The sequence below is a fragment of the Ambystoma mexicanum genome, chromosome 14 (assembly GCF_040938575.1).
Source record: "Ambystoma mexicanum isolate Mex_15411 chromosome 14, UKY_AmexF1_1, whole genome shotgun sequence".
Classification (NCBI taxonomy): Eukaryota; Metazoa; Chordata; class Amphibia; order Caudata; family Ambystomatidae; genus Ambystoma; species Ambystoma mexicanum.
The window spans coordinates 134,265,430-134,286,132 of record NC_090940.1 but is presented as its reverse complement, the minus strand read 5'-3'; the positions used below and the strand labels follow the sequence as shown (position 1 = coordinate 134,286,132).

The 20,703-nt window shown below is 44.8% G+C and overlaps 1 protein-coding gene across 1 annotated transcript in view; it reads right to left on the bottom strand.

Moving 5' to 3' along the window:
• AQR (aquarius intron-binding spliceosomal factor) overlaps nt 1–20,703 on the bottom strand; it is an 877,350-nt gene that overhangs the window by 330,141 nt on the left and 526,506 nt on the right. The window contains exon 23 of the mRNA XM_069638728.1: nt 5,384–5,494. Within this exon, the coding sequence (XP_069494829.1) occupies nt 5,384–5,494 (111 nt within the window). The remainder of the gene's footprint in view (nt 1–5,383; nt 5,495–20,703) is intronic.

Here is a 20,703-nt window from a genome sequence, read left to right as displayed (position 1 = left end):
TTGTTGTTCGGCCTTCTTCCTGCCTTGCCAGGTCACGACATCCCTTATAAGGCCATGCACTTTCCAGGGAAAGCTGCTGTTTTCGTGGGCTAGTGATGGCTTTGTGTGTGTGTGTGGCCCAGGAAGGGGGTGGGGGGGGGTGACTGTCTGGTACCACTCCACATCCGTGGTGCCATAGAGTCTAGGAGTGTGGCATGAGTGAAACCAGAAGTTGTGGGCTTGGACTCCAGTCTGGATTTTGGACTCCTGCAGCCATCTCTTCAGATCATCGTCAGAGCCAAGAATCCCTTGCTGACTGACGATCCAAAGAAGACTACTGAAGTGGCCTGGCATCCCTTCCCGAGTCTGGCCCGGTGAAGCCCTATTGAACTACATGATCTCTGAAGACCCCGAATGGCGCTTCAGCCCTTGGACTAGCAGAAACAACTACTCTGGACGCCTTCGCCGGCCCAGCTGTGCTGAGCATTCCGAAGTGTTCCTGGACCACCTGGTGGACTGACCAGCTCTCACCAGAACCATTGCAGTTCTCCAGTTGCACCCGGAACTTTGGGAGTCGCCAGACTATGGTACAAGTCGCCTTCCCTCTGAATTTCAGCGTCAAGGGATCATGTCCTAGAGAAGCTTCTGTGACCGTAACTGGAAGGACGCCTGTTGCCTGCCTGCGGAGACCGTCGCTGATGCACGCCTTCACCCATCCTGTGAAGTGTCCTGAAGAGACTTGCATCAGTGAATCTTGAATACCTTCATCGCCAGGGATTGAATCTTGCTGCTGTACCAGACCATAAGAATCCTTGCACTCGCAGATCCGGGGCACCTATCACTGGAACAAACGGCGGGAAATCCCTGATGGTGGCACTCTCAGTCTAAAGTTGAACCCACGATGGTCTCCATTTTATTTAAAATACCCCCTTTCCTTGTTTTCAACATTCACTTTACACCCCTTATTCCCGAAATCAACGAGTCAGTAAAACAATTACACAACCCTTATTTATAAAAATGTCTTACCTTAAGAGATAACCAGACATCTATGTACTGCACTAGTATTTTAACACAAATGTCACTTTCACACAAGCATCTTATGAATAAAGTTTGCAAGCATGCAATGCATTATTAACACACTGTTTTGGTAAGTAAAAAAAAAAAAAGAAAGCCGGTTCATGTAGTGGAGGTATTCACTGTAGAGTATACCCAGGATGCTGGACTTTGGGATGCTAACAACCTCTTATCACTGAGCTGAGACGCAGAGAGGGGTCCATTAGCACTCCCCATTTCACACTTGTGTCTGTGGCAGCCCAGAAATAAAAGTTAAGACTAGAAAGAAACAGACATGACAGAATGTCCTGAGGCACGTGAAGCCCAGCTATTACTTTGGTCTGCAATATAAAAAAACAACCCTTTTCTTAGGATTTCATGGAGGCAGACCTCTGCATTTTACACCTCAAAATAGCACCCTATTCTGTGTTTTTAGGGACAAAGAAAACAGGAGGCAACAGTTTTCCAGAACTTGCGGCGAAACACTGGAATGCATTACCACCACCGCTCAGGTCCGAGGCATCATTCTGGACTTTCTGAAAATGCCTGAAAACTCGACTTTTTACTCAGCCCTACTAAACTCTCTGCCAGCCTACACATCCCTCATGACCACATATGCTGACACATGTAATGTCCTTTTAAATGTAACCCATGAACTGTATGGGAATCCTATAACATGTCATATGTATGTAACCAGTAACCTGTGCTGCTCAATGCATGCAACTTGTAACCATTAAGTATATTCCTGTAACATGTAACTGTCTAAGAATATCAGCGCCCAGATAACCCAGGGTTAGGCACATGATGCTACAATAAATAAACACAGACAGTGGGTCTTAGAATTAATGGGGAAAAGGTGGGGACAGGACAGATCAACCACGGGGGCCTAGTGAGCTTGAGGGTAAAGGGAAGAGGGGTCCCCCCCCGCTCTCAGGGGGCCCATGAAAGCCATGGTGGCTGCACACTAGGATGTGCCAGGTGACAAATCAAAATAGACATCCATTAGTCTGAACACAGGGAGGAGGGGTGGAGGCGGTATCACCACTAAATAGCTTTGCTAACCAACAACTATGCGCAGAAAATAGGAGTGAGACCCCTAGCACACCACAATGCGGGACACTGGCAGGGATATGTGCCACAGGTGGCCAAAATGAGGGGGTACAATAATGGATCACCACGAACCAAATCCACTAAAAAGCCATCCCTCTGCTTACACCTCTACAACTAAACACAACCATGCCTCTACAGTACAACAAATGGCACACACTTCACTACACTATAACAGCAAAACAAACCACACATAGCCTCGCACAACAGCACATGACAACTACCGACCGAAAATTCACACCTGTGCTCAGTGAACGGTGTAAACCGAAATGAAGCTTCCAACTGCACATCACTGCCCTTTTTTGTGCTTTTTCCCCCCACTCAGTTCCACTAACTCACCCCCCACACCTCACCCATCTTGCGTTGCAGATCTGCCAGAGTGCCAGGGCACCAATCAGGTGTTGATAGTGCGCAGTATAAATGTCCTTTAACGTAACATATCAAGGCTTAAACTGACTGCATTCAGGCAGCAGTCCCTCCAGTTTCCTCTTTCCAGTAGCCTGCAGATGTTTCAAGAAACCATCATCAGGCACATCTGCTTCTACTGGGTACAAGACCCTGAATGAACCCTTTCTGTCTCTTTTATAGCCGTGTGACTTTGTGGTATTTTGCAAGGCTGATTATAATTGTTTACTTTCCATGCTACTGTATTTTTCCCCTGGGATTTGTTAGCCACTCTGATACTTTTATTTCTTCTTGTTATTAGGCACACCTTGGTATTGGCTAATTACTTTATTGTTTACCCCTTTGACCGCATGCTGTGCTACAAGGTTCCTAAGGTGTCTGTGGTATGCAGCATCATTTTGCCAATCCCTCATTACTTCTCAGCAGCTCTGCAGTGTTCCACATTTCACACGCACCAGGTTGCTGGGGGGGTCGCAGTAACTTTGCTGCTAGTTGTAGTGTCGGCAAGCAACCACTGTGTGTTTCTGTATTCCGGTAATTGAGCTGGTTTGCACCCTTGTGGTGCATTCTGCAGAAAGCAGTTTTCAAGTGTGAGACTGCCAGGGCTGTTCTTGAAGTGGGATCCCTTCTCATACACACTTTGGTTAATCTGGTAGTGGTTGGATCGTCACCAAAGACTCAGCCCCCTGCCCCCTGAGGGTAGTGACCACCTCTGACTTACCACGCATTATATCAATCACTAAGGACCAACAGTCAAATGCAAAATTTACACAGCACAATGTGGGTTATTTCCATAAACAAAAGAGGCTCTTAATGTTTAAAACAATGCATTTAGTATCTGCAAGATTTGGTTAGCACTCAAAAAGGGGACGGTACACTCATTAAAACACGCAATCAAATACTTCTTACAGTTAGCTGCTGTATCCAGAAAGCTATTTTTGATCCATGTATTTCTATTTTTGATCCATCTTTCAGTACTGTTTTAGCATTAACTCAGCTTTTGCTGCGCACCTCCACAGTTATAGCTCTCATGAAATCTCAGTCGACAGCTTTATTTCTACTTGCATTAATAACAAGTTTAGTAGGTCAATCATGGCTCCTTAAGTTTCTCTCGCTTAGCTCCACTAACGTCTGCCTTAAAGCTGATATTGTGAATTTTAGCACCACCTAATCTCAATTCCAGCAACAGCCATAGTTTCTTTCTAGTTCCAATTACAGTTGTTTGTTACACATGTACTACAGCATTGCATCAGATGTGTACATCTAGTAGAACTACACATCTAAAAAGTATATCCCTCCTATAACCATTTTGTTTCTGCTTAGTTTAAGGCTGTGGCAACATTCATATTATACTAAATCTTATGTTTTAGGTACCTATCCTGGGTAATCAGGTTTCAGCAGCATGCATTTTAACAACACTATCATAATTTTGCAATTTTACTATTGTGTCAACATTTTGCCGTTCTTAGTTTAATGTAGGGAGTTCCTCTGTCTCCTCGTCCTCCGTCTTCCCGTTAAAGAGGCCTTTGTCACCTTTAGTCTGGCTTTTGGCAACCAAACTGAAAAACCACTAACCCTCCCATACCTTAGTTCCCACTACCACTCACCCACAAATGTGTCTTATCCCTGAATTGTGCCAATTAAGAATGACCCCTTCATCAGTTTTGCAAATCCTGCATCCAATCACATCTCACTTCATAAATAAATACCCTCCACATACTAAGCACAGCACTTAACATCACCAAGTCAACTATTTCACCAGCCTAATTTCCTCTCTCGTCTACCTTCGAAGTCATGCTGGCCGCACTCTGACGTCGTGTCATTTCATCCACTCTTTCAGCTAACTTTGCCCTCTACATCTCATTAAAGATCTCTACTCTTCTAGACACCCTCACCACCCTCCTCTACCTCACTCCTCCTCCCCCCTCGCTTTTGTGAAGCCTATGTTGGAGTAGATTCTAGCTTACCTTTGAATCTAGAAGGGGAATCAGCACGGAAGAATGGGCCCTGTATCTGAGATTTCATTGTCAAAGTGATTTTCAGAAAAATCAATGTTTATGACCCAACCCCCAAAAACCACGGTACAACACCCCTGAGTGGAAGCCTAAGCAGGTGTTAGGATTCAACATCCCAGGAACCTTTGTTGTATTTAAATGAATCTACTGGAAGAAGCATCATGGGGCGCTGAAGGGTAGCAATCAAGGTACCCACGTCAGGTCACACAACTTCCAATTTAACGAGAAATGTATAAACAAAAAGTGATAGAAGGTTTCAACTAATCGTAACCACTAGAAATGCTTTGGTCAAACATTTACTATTGATTTGTGCCAGTAGACCGGCAATATGCAAATGAATCATGATTCTATCACCAATGGAAGCAATGTAGCGCTAGTTGGCAGGCCATGTGCCCTCTACACAGAAGACACACACACGCCCTCATCCTACATAGATATGAAAGCCCACTACTTGGATATCCATGGTTATCATTAAGACACCACATAGTCAGCATGGCATCAGACAGCAGGGTAATCCTCACTAAAGCAAAGAGAAGAACGCTCACAAAAAATATAGTCTTTACAGAGCTTTTAACTACCATTACAAATGACAGATGTAACAGTATATCGCAAGCATTTACTCTATCCATACCCAAATTGAATATTGATAAGTACACTAGCTGCCCAACCTAGCTGCAATTAGCACAGCATAGAAGATGGGAAACAGATCTCATCAACCTCCAAAGGGATTCCAAATACCCTTTACCTTCAGGATCTAGAGTTCACGTGATACATGCAGACATTGGAAACATGATTGTACCCTTTTGTGAATGTCAAATGTTTACCTGGTTGGAGTGCGTGACAATAAGGGTGCGCTGCTCCGGAAAGTTGTGGTAGAGATTGGATATGATCTGCACAGCAACGTCTGTTTTTCCAGTGCCTGGAGGCCCCACCACCTACAAGGAAGAATGCATGCATATAAGACTGTGCAGAATAATAAAATACTAAACAAGAGCAATGGTTTTCCAGCATAAGCCCCCTCAAATGATTCACACACTTTTTAAGCTATTCTACCAATGCCAGGCAGATCTCCCAAATATTTGAAAATAATAATCGTGTAATCCCAACAGTAAGTACCTCCATGTTGTTAAACAGTCGACACTTCATAAGACAGCAAAACAAACGAACACCAACATGTAATGACGATAAAACAGCACCAGACTACAGACAAAAAGTTACAAAAAAACTTGATATTTCTTGAAAGCAATAGTAATGACTGTTAAAATGAAAGATTAATCCTTTGGATTATCTTTATTGTTAGGAATAAAGAAAATCTGAGGAAAAGCCGGCCGAGTGCTACATTTTACAATCTGCTTCATAAGGTCAAACACATTGGCGAGTCGTACAATGATGTGGAGTGAAAACAAAATAAAAGGCTGAAAAACAGTTTAGAAGAACACCCCAGTCATGGAAGAATGCACCAGAAAGCTTGCAACTACAAAACGGCATATTCTAGTGAGTGAGCTTTACAAATCCTGAAAGGAACATTTCCTCCTCAAAAGGACATACTGTGCATTGTGAGAACCAGAAGGTGTCTCACCCGCTAGTCCTCAGGGATCTGTCATCCAGGTAGCCAGGACACGGCCATCGCTTTTGGATCCAGTTCCTGGGGGTGGACCAGTGCGGGAGGAACAACTGGGTGAGAGGTCTTCGGGGAGTGGGACACTGGATAGGGAGACGCGGTATCCCCTTCCCTGTAACACCCCCATCCTACCCGGTAGGATATTTGGGAACTTTAGCTCCCGCCCCCATTTCCCTTCACAAACACTTTCACACAGACAGCCCGCTCTGGGAAAAAACAGACTCACACTCAAGCCTTCTACCTGACGTGTCCCACTACTATGGTCAAGCAATTAATGATAACCACTCACACCTGACTTCCATTAAGCTTCCCCACACGGATAAAAGGAGGAACACGAGAGCACACTCAGAGAGGCAAAGCACACGAAGGAACAGCATTTTCCAGACGTCAGCTGAATGAGGAAAGAAAGACGGCAAACCAAGAAGTGTGCGCAAGGAGGGAGATATCCTTGACCTTTCCGAAGAGAAACTGTTAATTTCCAGAATCCTTCAGATTAAAAAGCATAAGGCCAGGAAACCAGACTGAAGAATCCTGCATTGTGCGTCGGAGATACCCGGGGTCCTCCTGCATGGCTAACCGAGTCGGGGAGGAGCAGCAGCCACCGTGGTACCGTCCTCAGCTCCAAGATCAAAGCAGTGCCAGAGAGATCAACACAGACGGTGAGTTGGGGAGACAGATGCAAGACCGGTCTGTGTTGCAGTCAAGGTTGCAAGCGGCAACATTGTATAAAGAGCGCAACGGCATCGTAAGTGTGCTCAATCAAAGGTCTTTGTGAGGTATCCAGCCAAGAAGCGGCAGAAGCGAAAGTTAAAGAGGAGAATGAGAAATTAAGTGAATGGAAGTGGTCCTGTGACGGTTTAAGCAAAATCCATTGCACAATCAAAAGTCTTTGATTTTTCATACAAAGAGGAAAAGCTTAGAAAGTGAGGATACGCTGTCCGAGCCCGAAAGAGGGAGACCAATTGTGAACATTGTCCTTAAAGGTCAGAGCCCAAACGAGGGAGACCAACTGTGAACATTGTGCTAAAGGGGTCCAAGCCCAAATGAGTGAGAGCTGTGGTCCGAGCCTGATCGAGGGAGACCAATTGTGAACATTGTGTTAAAAGGGGGTCCGTGCCAGAAGGAGGGAGACCCATGGTGAATAGTGGACCCAAGAACTAGTGAATGTGAAATTGCTGATAAGAAAATAACTTTGGTTCTTGTTTGTTACGACAGGCACTCTACAACAAGAGACTTATTGGGAAAGAGACTTTGGCAGAAGGCCCAATACCTATGCTTTGAACTGTACCCTCGTGGCAGAGAAGCCAGAGTGTGTGTGTGTGAAGCTCTAGCGTGCCGCCTTGCCCCATGCTGAAAACATGGGGAAGGAACGTCAACTGCTCTACTATCCTGACATATTTTTTGAAAACTCATACATTGGTGTCCTACATCATTTGTATTTAGGATTGGCAATAGGTTTATTAGTATACGCCCTTTTATTTTGACAGAGACTCCACCAGGACTGCGTTATTATTTGATGGTCGTAGCTTGCTCCCATCCTTACATTTAAGGTTAGACAGTCGTTCAACCAACCCATTGAAGTTCAATAAACACCCTTGAACTGTGATCTCTTGTGTCTGTCTTCACTGTGTGATCCCATGCCTTCCTTACAGCATTATATGCTTCTTTTGTATGAACAAGGAACAAGTTACTTACCTGTAATTATTGTTCTCCAGCATGGGTCTGGCATGGATTCACATGCTCATGAATATGCCCATAAATATTCCCTGTCGTCAGGCCGGGAATCCTCGGTAAAAGAAAAAACATTTTCACTTTCACTTACAAACTGTATTTCTCCTCTAAACCAATCACTGATCTCTGGGTCATAGTGCCTCCAGCCAATGGCTGTCCTCTCCCTAAGCCCCTCCTCTGGCAGCCATCTTTAGATTTGGTAGCATGTTCAGTGGCAGTATGACCAAGAAGAGCTGCAGAGGGGTAAGAGGGAGGGTTCGCATGTGAATCCATGCCAGATCCATGCTGGAGAACAATAGTTACAGGTAAGTAACTTGTTCCTTCTCCGGCATGGGGTCTGGCATGGATTCACATGCTCATGAATAAAGAATACATTGCAGTATAACATTACACAACTTCAGGAAGTGGCAAGGCTCAACAGAAGCAGTTACTCATACCTCAGCAGCAGGGTCACCTTCAAGCGAACGGGTTGCATAGCACTGCTTGGCTGACCCTGGACTCCTCTCTGGAATCCCTGTCGACACAATAGAATCTTGTGAAGGTGTGGGTGGTCTTCCACGTAGCTGTTACGCTCACCTGGAATCCACGGGGACGCCACCTAGCCCTGGTTGGATGAGTTGCACTCTCGAACCCTCTCCCGGTCCCTTGGTAATGCCTCTGGTTAAAGATGGGTCTGCAATATAGGAGAGCTGGATTCAATACCAGATTGTCTTTATGTTTTCCCACCTTCCGTGGCCTCAACTCCTTCCTCCCCCTTGTGCCTTCTCCTCAACTTAATATTGTAAAAGGTGGATCTCCGTCCTGCTCCTCGTGGCAGGGGCGCGTAGATGTGGGGGCGAGCAGCGACCAAGTTACTTCACTGGTGCAAGCCCCACTGTGGGAATCCAGGCCTGCTGCGACTCCGTAGGTTTGCTGCTTCTTAGTCTTTATATGCAGTTCTTATGTTCCGTTTAGTCCGAATAATAATGTCTTACTTCTTTCCTTTTAGGTATGGAAAGGTATTTTGGTGTTGTCATGCAGTTTGAAGATGGGCATGGGCTGGATGGCGAAAGCGCGATGTGCGCGATGCACTGCGCTGTTTCTCCTTTTATATTGCTAACCTGTGTCTTTTCTCTCCTTGCAGGTTGCAATGTTCCTCGCCGAGCGCCGTAATGTTCCAGCAATGATACTGACCAGGAGATGACTACCCAGGTAACAATTGTGTGGCTTTCTTCATTCAGGAGGAAACGTGAGTAAACGCTTACTAATGCTGTCTTTCTTTCTCCTCTTTCCAGGTTATGGTATTCCAGGATGCATGAGGTTCCGTATGATGGAGTTCCTACCTTCAGGTGAGTGGAACTGAAGTCAGCGATGGATTGAAGACAGGATACTGTTCCAGGTAAGTTTCGTAGTGTTCTTTCTCTCTCTGCAGGTCCTTGGTTTCAGGTAAGCTGGCATCAAAGAACTGGACACAGTGAGCGTTACGCTGCCCACAGCAGAATAACGCAAAGCATGTTCTGCTGTTTGGGTGTGGTTTAAATAGTCTCAGGTAAAGTAGTCCAGGTAAAATAGTCCCAGGCCTGCCACACCCAAAGTAGTCCAGGTAAAGTAGTCGCAGGCCTGCCACACCCAAAAGACTAGACCGCATAGCTCAGTTTCTTGTAACTGAGCTATGTGTGTGCCTCCATGTTGGCTGAACCCCGCCCCCCCCCCCCCCAAGTTAAATAGTCCCAAGTAAATAGTCCCATTCTAATGTTGGTCTTCATGATGGTTATAAGCCTGGCGCCAAAGGCACCAGGACTGCCTCCAAGAGAGTCTTGGATGATGTTTTAAGGCCTTTGACCTGGCCCTAACTGGAAGGCTGACTTGCCAGTGAGGGCCAGGGGAAGGTTCATGACAGCACTCCCCCCCCCCCCCCCCCCCCCCCCCCCCCCAAGTCCCCTCTCACGGTGGCACTTCTGCCTGGTCCTGGTTTGGCTGGGTAATTCTGATGGAACTTTTTAATTAAGCGAGGTGCATGGATGTATTCACTAGGTTCCAATGATCTGTCTTGAGGTCCGTATCCCTTCCAATCAACTAAGTAGTATAGTTTGGATCTGGTGTGTTTTGAGTCTAGGATATCCTTTACTTCAAACTCTGGTTCTCCGTCAACTAATACTGGTTTTGGTGCTACTGTAATCCGAGTACCGGGTTATACCGGTTTCAGGAGTGATACGTGAAACACAGGATGAATCTGCATAGTGGGTGGTAGGGATAATTTATCTGCCACTGGATTTATTATGGATTCAATAGAATAAAGTCCCAGATATCGTGGACGAAAGGTCCGAGTCCCTTTTATGGGCACATATTTTGATGCTAACCAGACCTTGTCTCCAATTTGATAGTCGGGGCTTTACTACGATGTTGGTCAGCAAATTTCTTTTGTCTGTTCTTGGCTTGGAGTAAATGTTCTGCTGCTTCTTTGAAGGCCTGGGAAATACTCGTATGTAGGGTTTTAACCGCTGGCATTTCCAAAGGGGTTGGGAGATACAATTCTGAAATACATGGATGTCTACCATATATAGTGTAGAAAGAGGTTTGTCCAGTGCTGGTGTGTAATGAATTATTATAGGCATATTCAGCTATCCATAACAAGCCCTTCCAATTTCTTTCCACTTGATGTAACATGCAACGTAAGTATTGCTCGAGGGTTTGGTTTGTTCTTTCTGTTTGGCCACCTGTTTGAGGTTGGGGACTTGTGGAAAGTCGAATGTCAATTTGGGCCATTGAACTGCATTTCTTCCAGAAGTTGGATACGAACTGACTACCTCGATCTGAGATCAAGACTGATGGAAAGCCATGTAGCCGTACGATTTCCTCCAGGAATACTTTTGCTAAATTGGATGCATTTGGAAGACCCTCGAAAGGATTTAGTGTGCCATTTTAGAGAACAAGTCTACAACTACTAAGATGGTGTTGAATCCTTGACTGGGAGGTAGATCTGTAATGAAATCAAGGGACAGTGTGTACCATGGTTCGGGAGGAATTTCCAATGGCTGGAGAAGACCAGCTGGTTTCTGCTTTTGGGACGTGTTTTGTGCACACACACTGCAAGATTGAATAAATTGGATGATGTCCTTAAGCCATGTGGGCCACCACTTTAGCTAGAGTTTTGGCAATTCCAGGATGACCTTCAATCAGGGAGTCATGATAACCCCGAAATAACCTGCTTGTGTAAATCATTACTTGGCAAGTATAGACAGTTCCTAAAATATGGTAACTGGTCTTTAATGGTGTAATGTTCTCCGCGAGTACACCACTCTTGTGAGAAAGTGGGATCCATTAAGAGTTGGATCTTGTTTTGGAGTTCACCCAGTGTCAACGTTGTCGTAAGACCTAGGAGTGTTTCTTCTGGAATGATGGCTACTAGATCTGGAGTTATGTATACCTTTTCATCAACACCCATGCGGGACAAGGCGTCAGCCTTTCCGTTTCGGACTCCTGGCTGGTAAGTGATCCCATAGTCATATTCAGCGAAGAAAAGCGCCCACCGCAGTTGACGGGATGATTGAGCCTTTGCTGTTTTTAGGTATTGCAGGTTTCGATGATCAGTTATGACGGTGACAGTATGTCTAGCACCAAGGAGATTGTGTCGCCATGCCTTGGAAGCTGATTTTATAGCCAAGAGTTCTTTGTCTGTGATAGCATAGTTTTCGGGAGGTGAGCATTTTCTTGACCAGAAGGCCACAGGATGTAACTGGCCAGTTCCTGGGTCCCTTTGTGAGTGAACAGCTCCCATAGCCATGCTAGAGGCATCTGTTTCAACTATATAAGGGAGGTCTGGGCGAGGATGCCGTAGAACTGGAGCAGAAGTGATTTTTTTCTTAAGTTCTTGAAAGGCCTTCTCTGCTTCTTTGGTCCAATGGAACTTTTTATTGTTTTTTCTCAATAGTGATGTAATTGGATGCACTATTTGGGAAAAATCTGGGATGAATCGCTGTAAAAGTTTGCAAAGCCCAACATACTCTGGATTCCTTTAAATGAAGTTGGTGGCGGCCAGTTAAGAATGGCATCTACCTTGTGCCTATCCATTCCGATACCTTTTGGTGTGAGGATACAACGAGGAACTCCACTTCGGTGACATGAAAATAGCAATTTTCAAGTTTAAAATGCAATTTATGTTGGCAGAGTTTAGTAAGGACGGAGCGGACATGCCTGACACGGTATTCTTTTGTAGCAGAATACACTAAGATGTCATCAATGTAAACCAGGGCGCAAACGTCGATTAACTCCTGCAAAACATCATTCATAAAGTACTGGAATGCAGCAGGAGCGTTGCAAAGTCCAAAAGGCATTACCTGGTATTCATACAAGCCGTATTTGGTACGAAAGGCGGTTTTCCATTCGTCTCCTTTCTTCACTCGAACAAGATGGCACGCCCCCCTAAGGTCCAGTTTGGTATATATTTGGGCGTCTTTGACTTGATCCAATAATTCAGGAATAAGGGGCAGTGGATAACAGTTTTTTACTGTGATCTGGTTTAATGCACGATAGTCGATGCAAGTCCTCAAGTCTCCTTCCTTCTTTGGTGCGAAGAATAAGGGACTGGGTGCCGGTGATTTAGATGGGCGGATAAATCCATTTGCCAGGTACTGATCAAGATAAGATTTCAAATGAAGGTTTTCTGGTTCATTTGCTCAAGCACTCTCCTTTACCCTATCGCCCAAGGCACATAAATAAAAGAAATCATTTTCTCGTGCCCAGTTATGGAAAAATGTCTTGATTTTATAAAAAGTTGCATGAATCAACATAGATTAGGTACTGGAACCATAACAACAATCGGCTTTCAGCCGGTCATACAAGCAAAAAATAACAACACAAAAATATACAATATTTGCAATACAATTGTTTGTGTGAGAAGGAAGTTATGAGTCCTTAACTGTCAATACCTAAAAAGACAGTATTTTACAGAAAAACAAAGTGAACATTTGTGACAAAAAACAGCACAAGTAATAAAAGTTCTTCTTATGGGAAACAGCGATGATACACTGTGGTTTGAAAAGTGCGTCTACACCGGGGTGTTTCAGCCATCTAGGTGGGCTTGCTATGCCTCATCTTGTGCACGGCCTTCTTCAGGACGGGGCGCTGTATGAATATGATGTTCGTGCTGTGGGGGAAGGGAGAGTATAATCAGGGGGGGTGCTTGAGTAAGTATTATTGCATACTGAATTAATCATGGACTGTGTTCTGTAGTATTTGCAAAACACATCTTACCCTATGGGTAATTATGGCCACAGGCACTCTGGTGGGGGTCCAATCACATCTGTGGAGGTCCCCATGGGATCCAGTTATCAATTAAACAAGGGAGGCGTAACATATTAATTAATTATGTCTCCTGGTGGTGAGTTATTTTATTCAGACAATGGCACACTTTGTGTGTAAAATTCGGGAAGATCTTACCTCTAAATAGAGGCTTTGGTCTCTCTTGTGTGAGGCAGATACGTTTCTTTGCCTTGACTAGCCCGATGGAGGTGTCCTAGGGGGAGGGCATATCATTAGTATAGACACTATACAGTCCGTGTCTAGTGAAGTATTAGGTACATCAAGTTTAGCTGAGGGGCTCGGAGGCTCGCACGAGGCGTGCAGCTCGGGTGAAAAGATCCACTCGGAATGCGGAGTCATTCTGTGTGTGTCGGGACCTGGAAGCGCAGCGTTGCTAACGCTGTTGCTAGGTACCCGTTGTTATTTATATGGGCGGCCATCTTAGATTGGAGGTTGGCGCCGCACTAGAAAACAAAAGGTGCTTGTGACCTCAACAAGGATCAAATGCACGATGTAAACAATTTAGGAGGAAGTCCACATGTATTATGATGTAATAATACATATTAGGTACTCTTGTGTATATATGGTTGTCATGGCAACCATTTCCATTAAGTCGTACGAATACGGTCTTTTTTGAAAGCGGTTTCTTTTCCAAAACAGTAGAGAGGCGCACCCCTAATTGTCCGTATATATGATATAGCCAATCAGTGCAGATTCTTTGTGGTTTCAGGTGGGTTATTTGACTCCACATCAATGGTGTTTGTGTGCGCGCGGAAGATGTTAATTTACTCAGACAGCAGGGATGACATGAATTATCCGAAAAAAATCAGGACAATGTTGGAGTGCCTATTAATAGTGGTCCAAAGAAAACCAAGGCAGCGCAGAAAAAATGTGGCAGAAAATGTATTCATGTCCATGGGCACAAAATATTGACAAATCTCTATTGACTTATGCATTGCTTAACACATATTCAATTACATGGTGAATACATCCGGATTGGACAGCGACTATGCAGTGAATATATACATTGCATTTGTTACTCTGAAGAAGCCTGGTTTAGTGATGCAGACCAAAACAATAAGTCGAGATGCATGTGGTTATATGAAAATGGTTAACATGGTGGATGAATTACAAATGCAACCATCACCTTTTAGAGGGGATTGCAACATATCATGATTCCCTGTATGTCCACAATGGGGAAAAGAAGGGAAAACGGAACAAAGTAGGCTCAGTATGCACACATATCATTTGCAGATGGGTGATGTCCCCTTGCTATAGTAGTGTGTCCGAGCTGTGGTAGTGTGTCCGAGCTCTTGATGGTAATGTGACACTCTAGCTTTTGGTTCATTTATAGGGAGGATTTCCACTCGACTGAGACATTGAGTCCAGCCTGTACGGTGTTCAGTCTATGAACCCACCGTTGTTCCAGTTGCGTCACAGTTCTAATCAGGTCTCCACCCCGTTTTGCAGGTGTCACCTTTTGAAGGACAAACCACCTTCAATATGTGTCTTTATGGTTCTCTTTGCAAAAATGCTCAACTAGGGGTTTATCGGCTACCCTGTTCCTGATGCAGGAACGATGTTCCGAGATGCGCATCTTAATGGCGCGTCTGGTATTCCCTACATAGAGTAGTCCGAAAGGGCATTGTATTATGTATATAACACCTTTTGTATTACAGTTTGTGTGGCCCTTCATAGTCCACTTGACCTTTTGGTGTTCAAATGATTTCTTTTGTAATGTTAATGGACAAGCTACACAATGGCCACATTTGTAATGTCCCACGATGGGGGGTAGGTTCCATAATGTCATTTGCGCTTGTGGTTCTATTAAAGTATGCACTAAAGCATCTTTCAGATTCCTGTTTTTTTTTAAAGCAAAACACAGCATGTTTTTCAGTGTGCCTGGTTGTTTAACCAAATGCCAATTCTTCTTGATGGTTTTCTTTATCAATTGCCTTAATGGTCCAAAGGTGGTGACGCAGACTATCCTTCCCAGCTCTTTTTTAGGTCTTTTTTCCAAACAGACTTCTCTTGGTCTGTATCTCGCCCTCTTTTTAGCCTGGCTGATGGATTTTCAGGGGTAGCCTCTTTCCGTTAGTCGAGTCTGTAGACCTTCAGCATGTTTCTTGTACATATCAATGTCCGTACAATTCCTACGGATCCGTAAGAACTGTCCTTAGGGAAGATCATACTTCAGCCCGATGGGGTGATAGCTCTGGAAATGGAGTAGGCTGTTACGATCCGTGGGTTTACGGAACAGTTCCGTCTTCAATCACCTGTTTTATATATGTGGAGGTCCAAAAAATCAATTTGGTGGTGGTCCCAGTGTATGGTGAACTTTAAATGGGGACTTCTTTGATTGATCCAGCTATGGAAATTCTGCAATTCAATTGGTGTGCCCTTCCATATGATGATATCGTCAACGAATCGTTTCCAAAGGGAGATGTTTCTCAGGAATGGGTTTTCTTCCGTGAATACGTTGTTCTTCTCATAGTTTGACATGTATAGATTTGCAATGTCGGGGGCAAACGTGGCGCCCATACTGACCCCATTTGCTTGTTTGTAAAACTGGTTTTCAAAAAGGAAGACATTTTCCGACACTGCCAACCTAGTACACTCCATGATAAAGTTAGTTGGAGTGGAATCGACATCCTCCCTGGTGTTCAAAATTCCCTGTATCGCTTCCAGACCTTCTGATTGTGGGATCGATGTATATATGTCATTGTCTGAATAAAATAACTCACCACCAGGAGACATAATTAATTAATATGTTACCCCTCCCTTGTTTAATTGATAACAGGATCCCATGGGGACCTCCACAGATGTGATTGGACCCCACCAGAGAGCCTGTGGCCATAAGTACCCATATGTAAGCTGTGTTTTGCAGATACTACAGGACACAGTCCATGATTAATTCAGTATGCAATAATACTTACTCAAGCACCCCCCTGATTATACTCTCCCTTCCCCCACAGCACGAACATCATATTCATATAGCGCCCCGTCCTGAAGAAGGCCGTGCACAAGATGAGGCATAACAAGCCCACCTAGACGGCTGAAACACCCCGGTGTAGACGCACTTTTCAAACCACAGTACATCATCGCTGTTTCCCATAAGAAGAACTTTTATTACTTATTGTGCTGTTTTTTGTCACAAATGTTCACTTGTTTTTCTGTAAAATACTGTCTTTTTAGGTATTGACAGTTAAGGACTCATACCTTCCTTCTCACACAAACAATTGTATGACAAAAATTGTATATTTTTGAGTTGTTATTTTTTGCTTGTATGACCGGCTGAAAGTTGATTGATGTTATGGTTCCATTACCCAATCTATGTTGATTCATGCAACTTTAGATAAAATCAAGACATTTTTCCATAACTGGGCACGAGAAATTGATTTCTTTATGTATGTGCCTTGGGCGATAGGGTAAAGGAGAGTGCTTGAGCAAATTTCTCGACCTATTGAACTGTATCCTTTGTTTCATAAGTAGCCCTCCTGGGCAGAATAGGTTCCAAACCAGGAGCCCAATTATTAAGAAGGTTTTCTGGTTCAGTAAGTGCATAGATTCGACCACAAGGAATTTGCGCACCAGGTATGAGGTCGCTCTGACAATCGTAGGGCCTATGCAGTGGTAGAGTATTGGCTTGTTCTTTCTGGAACAGGTCTTGAAAATCTTGGTATTCATTTGGTAGAGTACTAGTCACACGTAGTACAATCCTCGCCGTACTGGGAGTAGCAGATATACATACGCCTGTTTTACCCTTTTCTTGGTAATAACAGGTGCGAGCACAATCATCGGAAAAGGCCAACTTCTTGGCACGCCAATCTATGAGAGGGTTGTGAGCTACCAACCATGGCATCCCTAAAATTAGTCGAAACTGAGGAGCTTTGATGAGATCGAATGCAATAGATTCTCGGTGTCCATCCTGGCACAGTAGGGTTAGTGCTGCTGTACATTGGGTTACTGGTCCAGAAGCTATTTCTGTCCCATCAACAGTAGTAACTTTTTCAGTAGTCGACTTAGAGCATAAGGGAAGCCCCATATCTGCTGCCAGATCTTGGTCTACATAATTCCCAACTGCTCCGCTGTCTATGTATGCTTCGACAGCATGCATCCGAGACGGTTGTAGGTGATTGCTCAAAATTACTGGTAATGCAAAGTGTGAGGTATGTGGCTCATCCTTCTTGCTCGACAAGCGGACCTCTATGCTTGCCGGGCTTAGTAGTTTTCCGACTCCATGTTATTATCTTCCTTCCCTGTGACTCCAACAGTTCTCCTTGGTGGTTTCACTGGACATTCTTTGAGGAAGTGGCCTGATTTTACACAATATAAGCATAATTGCTGTTGCCTTCTCTTGTCTCTTTCAGTTTTAGTTAAAGGGGGCCGTACACCTCCGATTTGCATGGGTTCTACCGTGTTTTCCAATGTACGTGGAAAATTATCCTTTGATCGGACATACACAGCTCGAGTGTCTAACCTTATCCGGTCCGCTTTTCGGTCTTGTAATCTGTGATCTAATTGCACCACAAGATTGATTAATTCTCCACAGTCTTTAGGTGGGTTAACCACTTGAGCAAGGCATCCTTTAGTTCCCCTCATAGACCCCAATGAAATAGTGTGGTCCTTTTTTCCTCAGGCCACCCAGCTTCAACGACTAATCAGTTAAATGTTGCTATATATGTAAGCAAGTCTTGACTTCCTTGACGGAGTGACAGAAGTTTGTTGTCTAATGCTTGGCCTTGGGTATGACGAGCAAAGAGTTTTTCTATTTGTTAGGCAGAATCCTGTGCAGTTCCCTTGGGGACCACTGTAAGAAGATTAAGACTGCAGGAACAAGCAGTAAACCCAATTGGTAGCAGTCTGTACCACCCAGATTTACCTGGTAGCTGTGGCTGAGCAGTCAGACTTCTCTCAAGAAGAGTTAGGCAGTATACAGAGGATACACAATAGGGGCAAAAACACAGTAGAACAAGCAAACACTGACCAGAGCTTTGTATCAAAAGTATATAATTATTTATTTCACACACACTTTAGAAAATACACTAGCATTATTAATCAAAAGCACGTTCCAACACAATCAGAAAAGTATTTACACCTCCCTTAGCAAATACTAGACAAGTCTAAGTTAAAACACCACTTTTTGTCAAAACAGAGGTGAGCGCGTTAACTTAGATGGCACTCCAATAATTAGGTTAAAGGGAGAGAAAAAGGCAGGTCATAAAAATAAAACAGTTCCCAACACTTTTAAGAGACAAAATCAAGTTACTGAAGGCAGGGTATACTGTAGAGCCAAAGTTCATAGGCCAGGCCCACTTTGAATGGAGCAAGGCGAAATGTGCCCAAGATCACACGGTTTAGCAATGCATTGAAGTCTTTGTAGAACTGTTCAAAAGAGGGTGGGGTGGTTCAAAAGACAAAGTTAGAAGGTCTGGGGGCCAACCCAGTTGGAAAGCCAAGGATTTAAGGGTCGCCTTGGGCAAACCGAAGAAAGGGAGGCCAGGTAGAACACAGTACCTTAAAGAGTGAGGAAGCTCCAGCGGTGGCAGTTGTTCCTGGCAGCGGGTGCAGTTCGTGGTTTCGACCAGGGGAAGAGAGGATCTCGTCGAGGAGGAAACTTGGAGTCGTTGCACTGCCCAGGGAAGAGACCAGCCGCGGAGTTCGTCGGTGAAAAGGTGCGTTCCTGGTATTCGCGGTCACAGTGGTGAAACTTGGCTATCCGGCCGCCAGGGTGCTTGGCACGGGCGATTTGACCAAGAGATGCCCTGGTAGGCGAAATGGCGAACTGGTTGATCCCACCAGCTCGGAGGGAGAAGACTCTTCCAGCAGAAGATCTCCTCTTGTCGTCGGGAAAGTGGTGAGGTCGTTGCAGCAGGGCTCCACCGGTGGTGTCGTCGTTGCAGATGGCTCAGCTTCTTCCCTCTTTGGATTTCTTAGGTACTGTGTCGACTTCTGAAGTTCCAGCCCCAAAAGCCCTGGTTTTATGCAGAAAAACCCCCATTCAACAGCCTAGCTGTCACTCAAACATGCTAAGTGGTGAGCCGGGCGGCTCACCACTGGCCCAATCAGAACAGAGTGCGACTTCAGTTGCTAAGGCAACGCAGTCCAGGGTGCCAATTCCCCCACCCACACATCCTGTGGAACCCAGACAGAGTGGCACCAGTTGGAGGGCTTCTGTGGAGAAGCCCGCCAAAAAGTGGTACAAAGGGCCCAGCCTTTGTTGGAGTTACATAGACGGACACAAACGCCATTTTTGAAAAGAGTTCTGGCAAAAAGACCCAACCGGTGATTCAATATTGAATAAATAAACCGGCAGTATCTTTAACATTGCACCAAAAAGTGGTGCGTTTAAAATCAATGGGAAAATCCCATGGGCAATATTCCGGTGGAATATTTTGCGTGGTAACCACTGCCACCAGCCAGAAACTCGACAAGAGGGGACTGGACAGTGCCCCCTTGGAAACAGACCCAGGGGCAATCGAATTAACCCCTTCCAGTACTTCCACAATGTGATGGTTTGTACTGGTTCTGTTCACAATTTTGGACTAGTAAAGTCAATGGTGACTTTACATGCCCTGGGAGACAGTAGTCAGTGCCAGGGTATGGAGTCTATGTTTGGGGGTTACTATGACACCCCTGTGTTACTGCACTGAGGGTGCTGTATAACACACACAAAAAACAGATGATACCCTATGGAGTAAAAGACCCCATAGCCCATAAGCACACAAAAAGTCAGAGACATACCTCAAATCATGCCTAAGAGTGGAAGGAAAAGAGTCTCACTCTTAGCAGGAGAAAAAAAACAAACCCCAGAAATCCAGCAAAGATGCTGGGGGACTCACTAGGTTTGGGAAATTAGCCTTATAAGAGAATTCTCCCTAACACCATTTCCATCTGGAAACCCCCAATGTCATGTAACAACAGGTTATCCTGACTTACCAATGGTACCGACCAATCCGCAGCACTGCCACTCAGATATGACAAGACCAAAGCAACCCGCGCTTGGTCGTTAGGAAAAGCCTGAGGTCTGCAAAGGAAATGAAGACAACACTGGTTCATGAACGTTGCATACTTCTTGGGGTCCCCTGTAAATCGTTCAGGTGGAACTAAAGGAACTGCCCCAGGAAGGGTTATTTGTACTGGATTGGTGGAAGAAGTTGGCACAGGTGCTGGCGGAATGTTACCAGGCAATGGGATCGGTCCTGCCTGTGATTGGAGGAATTGTCTACTTATTTCGTCGGTACGATCCTTAGTAACAATCAAATCCCTCCTAAGAGCGTTGGTTTCTTGCCTGGCTGAATGTACTTCAGCGTGTAATTGTCCCAACAACTGAACTAATTGGTCAGTCTCTGAAGTCTCCATGATGCCCAGGTGGATATTATTATTGAGGCTTTGCGTTCTGTTACGCTCACCTGGTATTCACGGGACGCCACCCAGCCCTGGCTGGATGATTTGCACTCTCGAACCCTCTCCCGGTCCCTTGGTAATGCCTCTGGTTAAAGATGTGTCTGC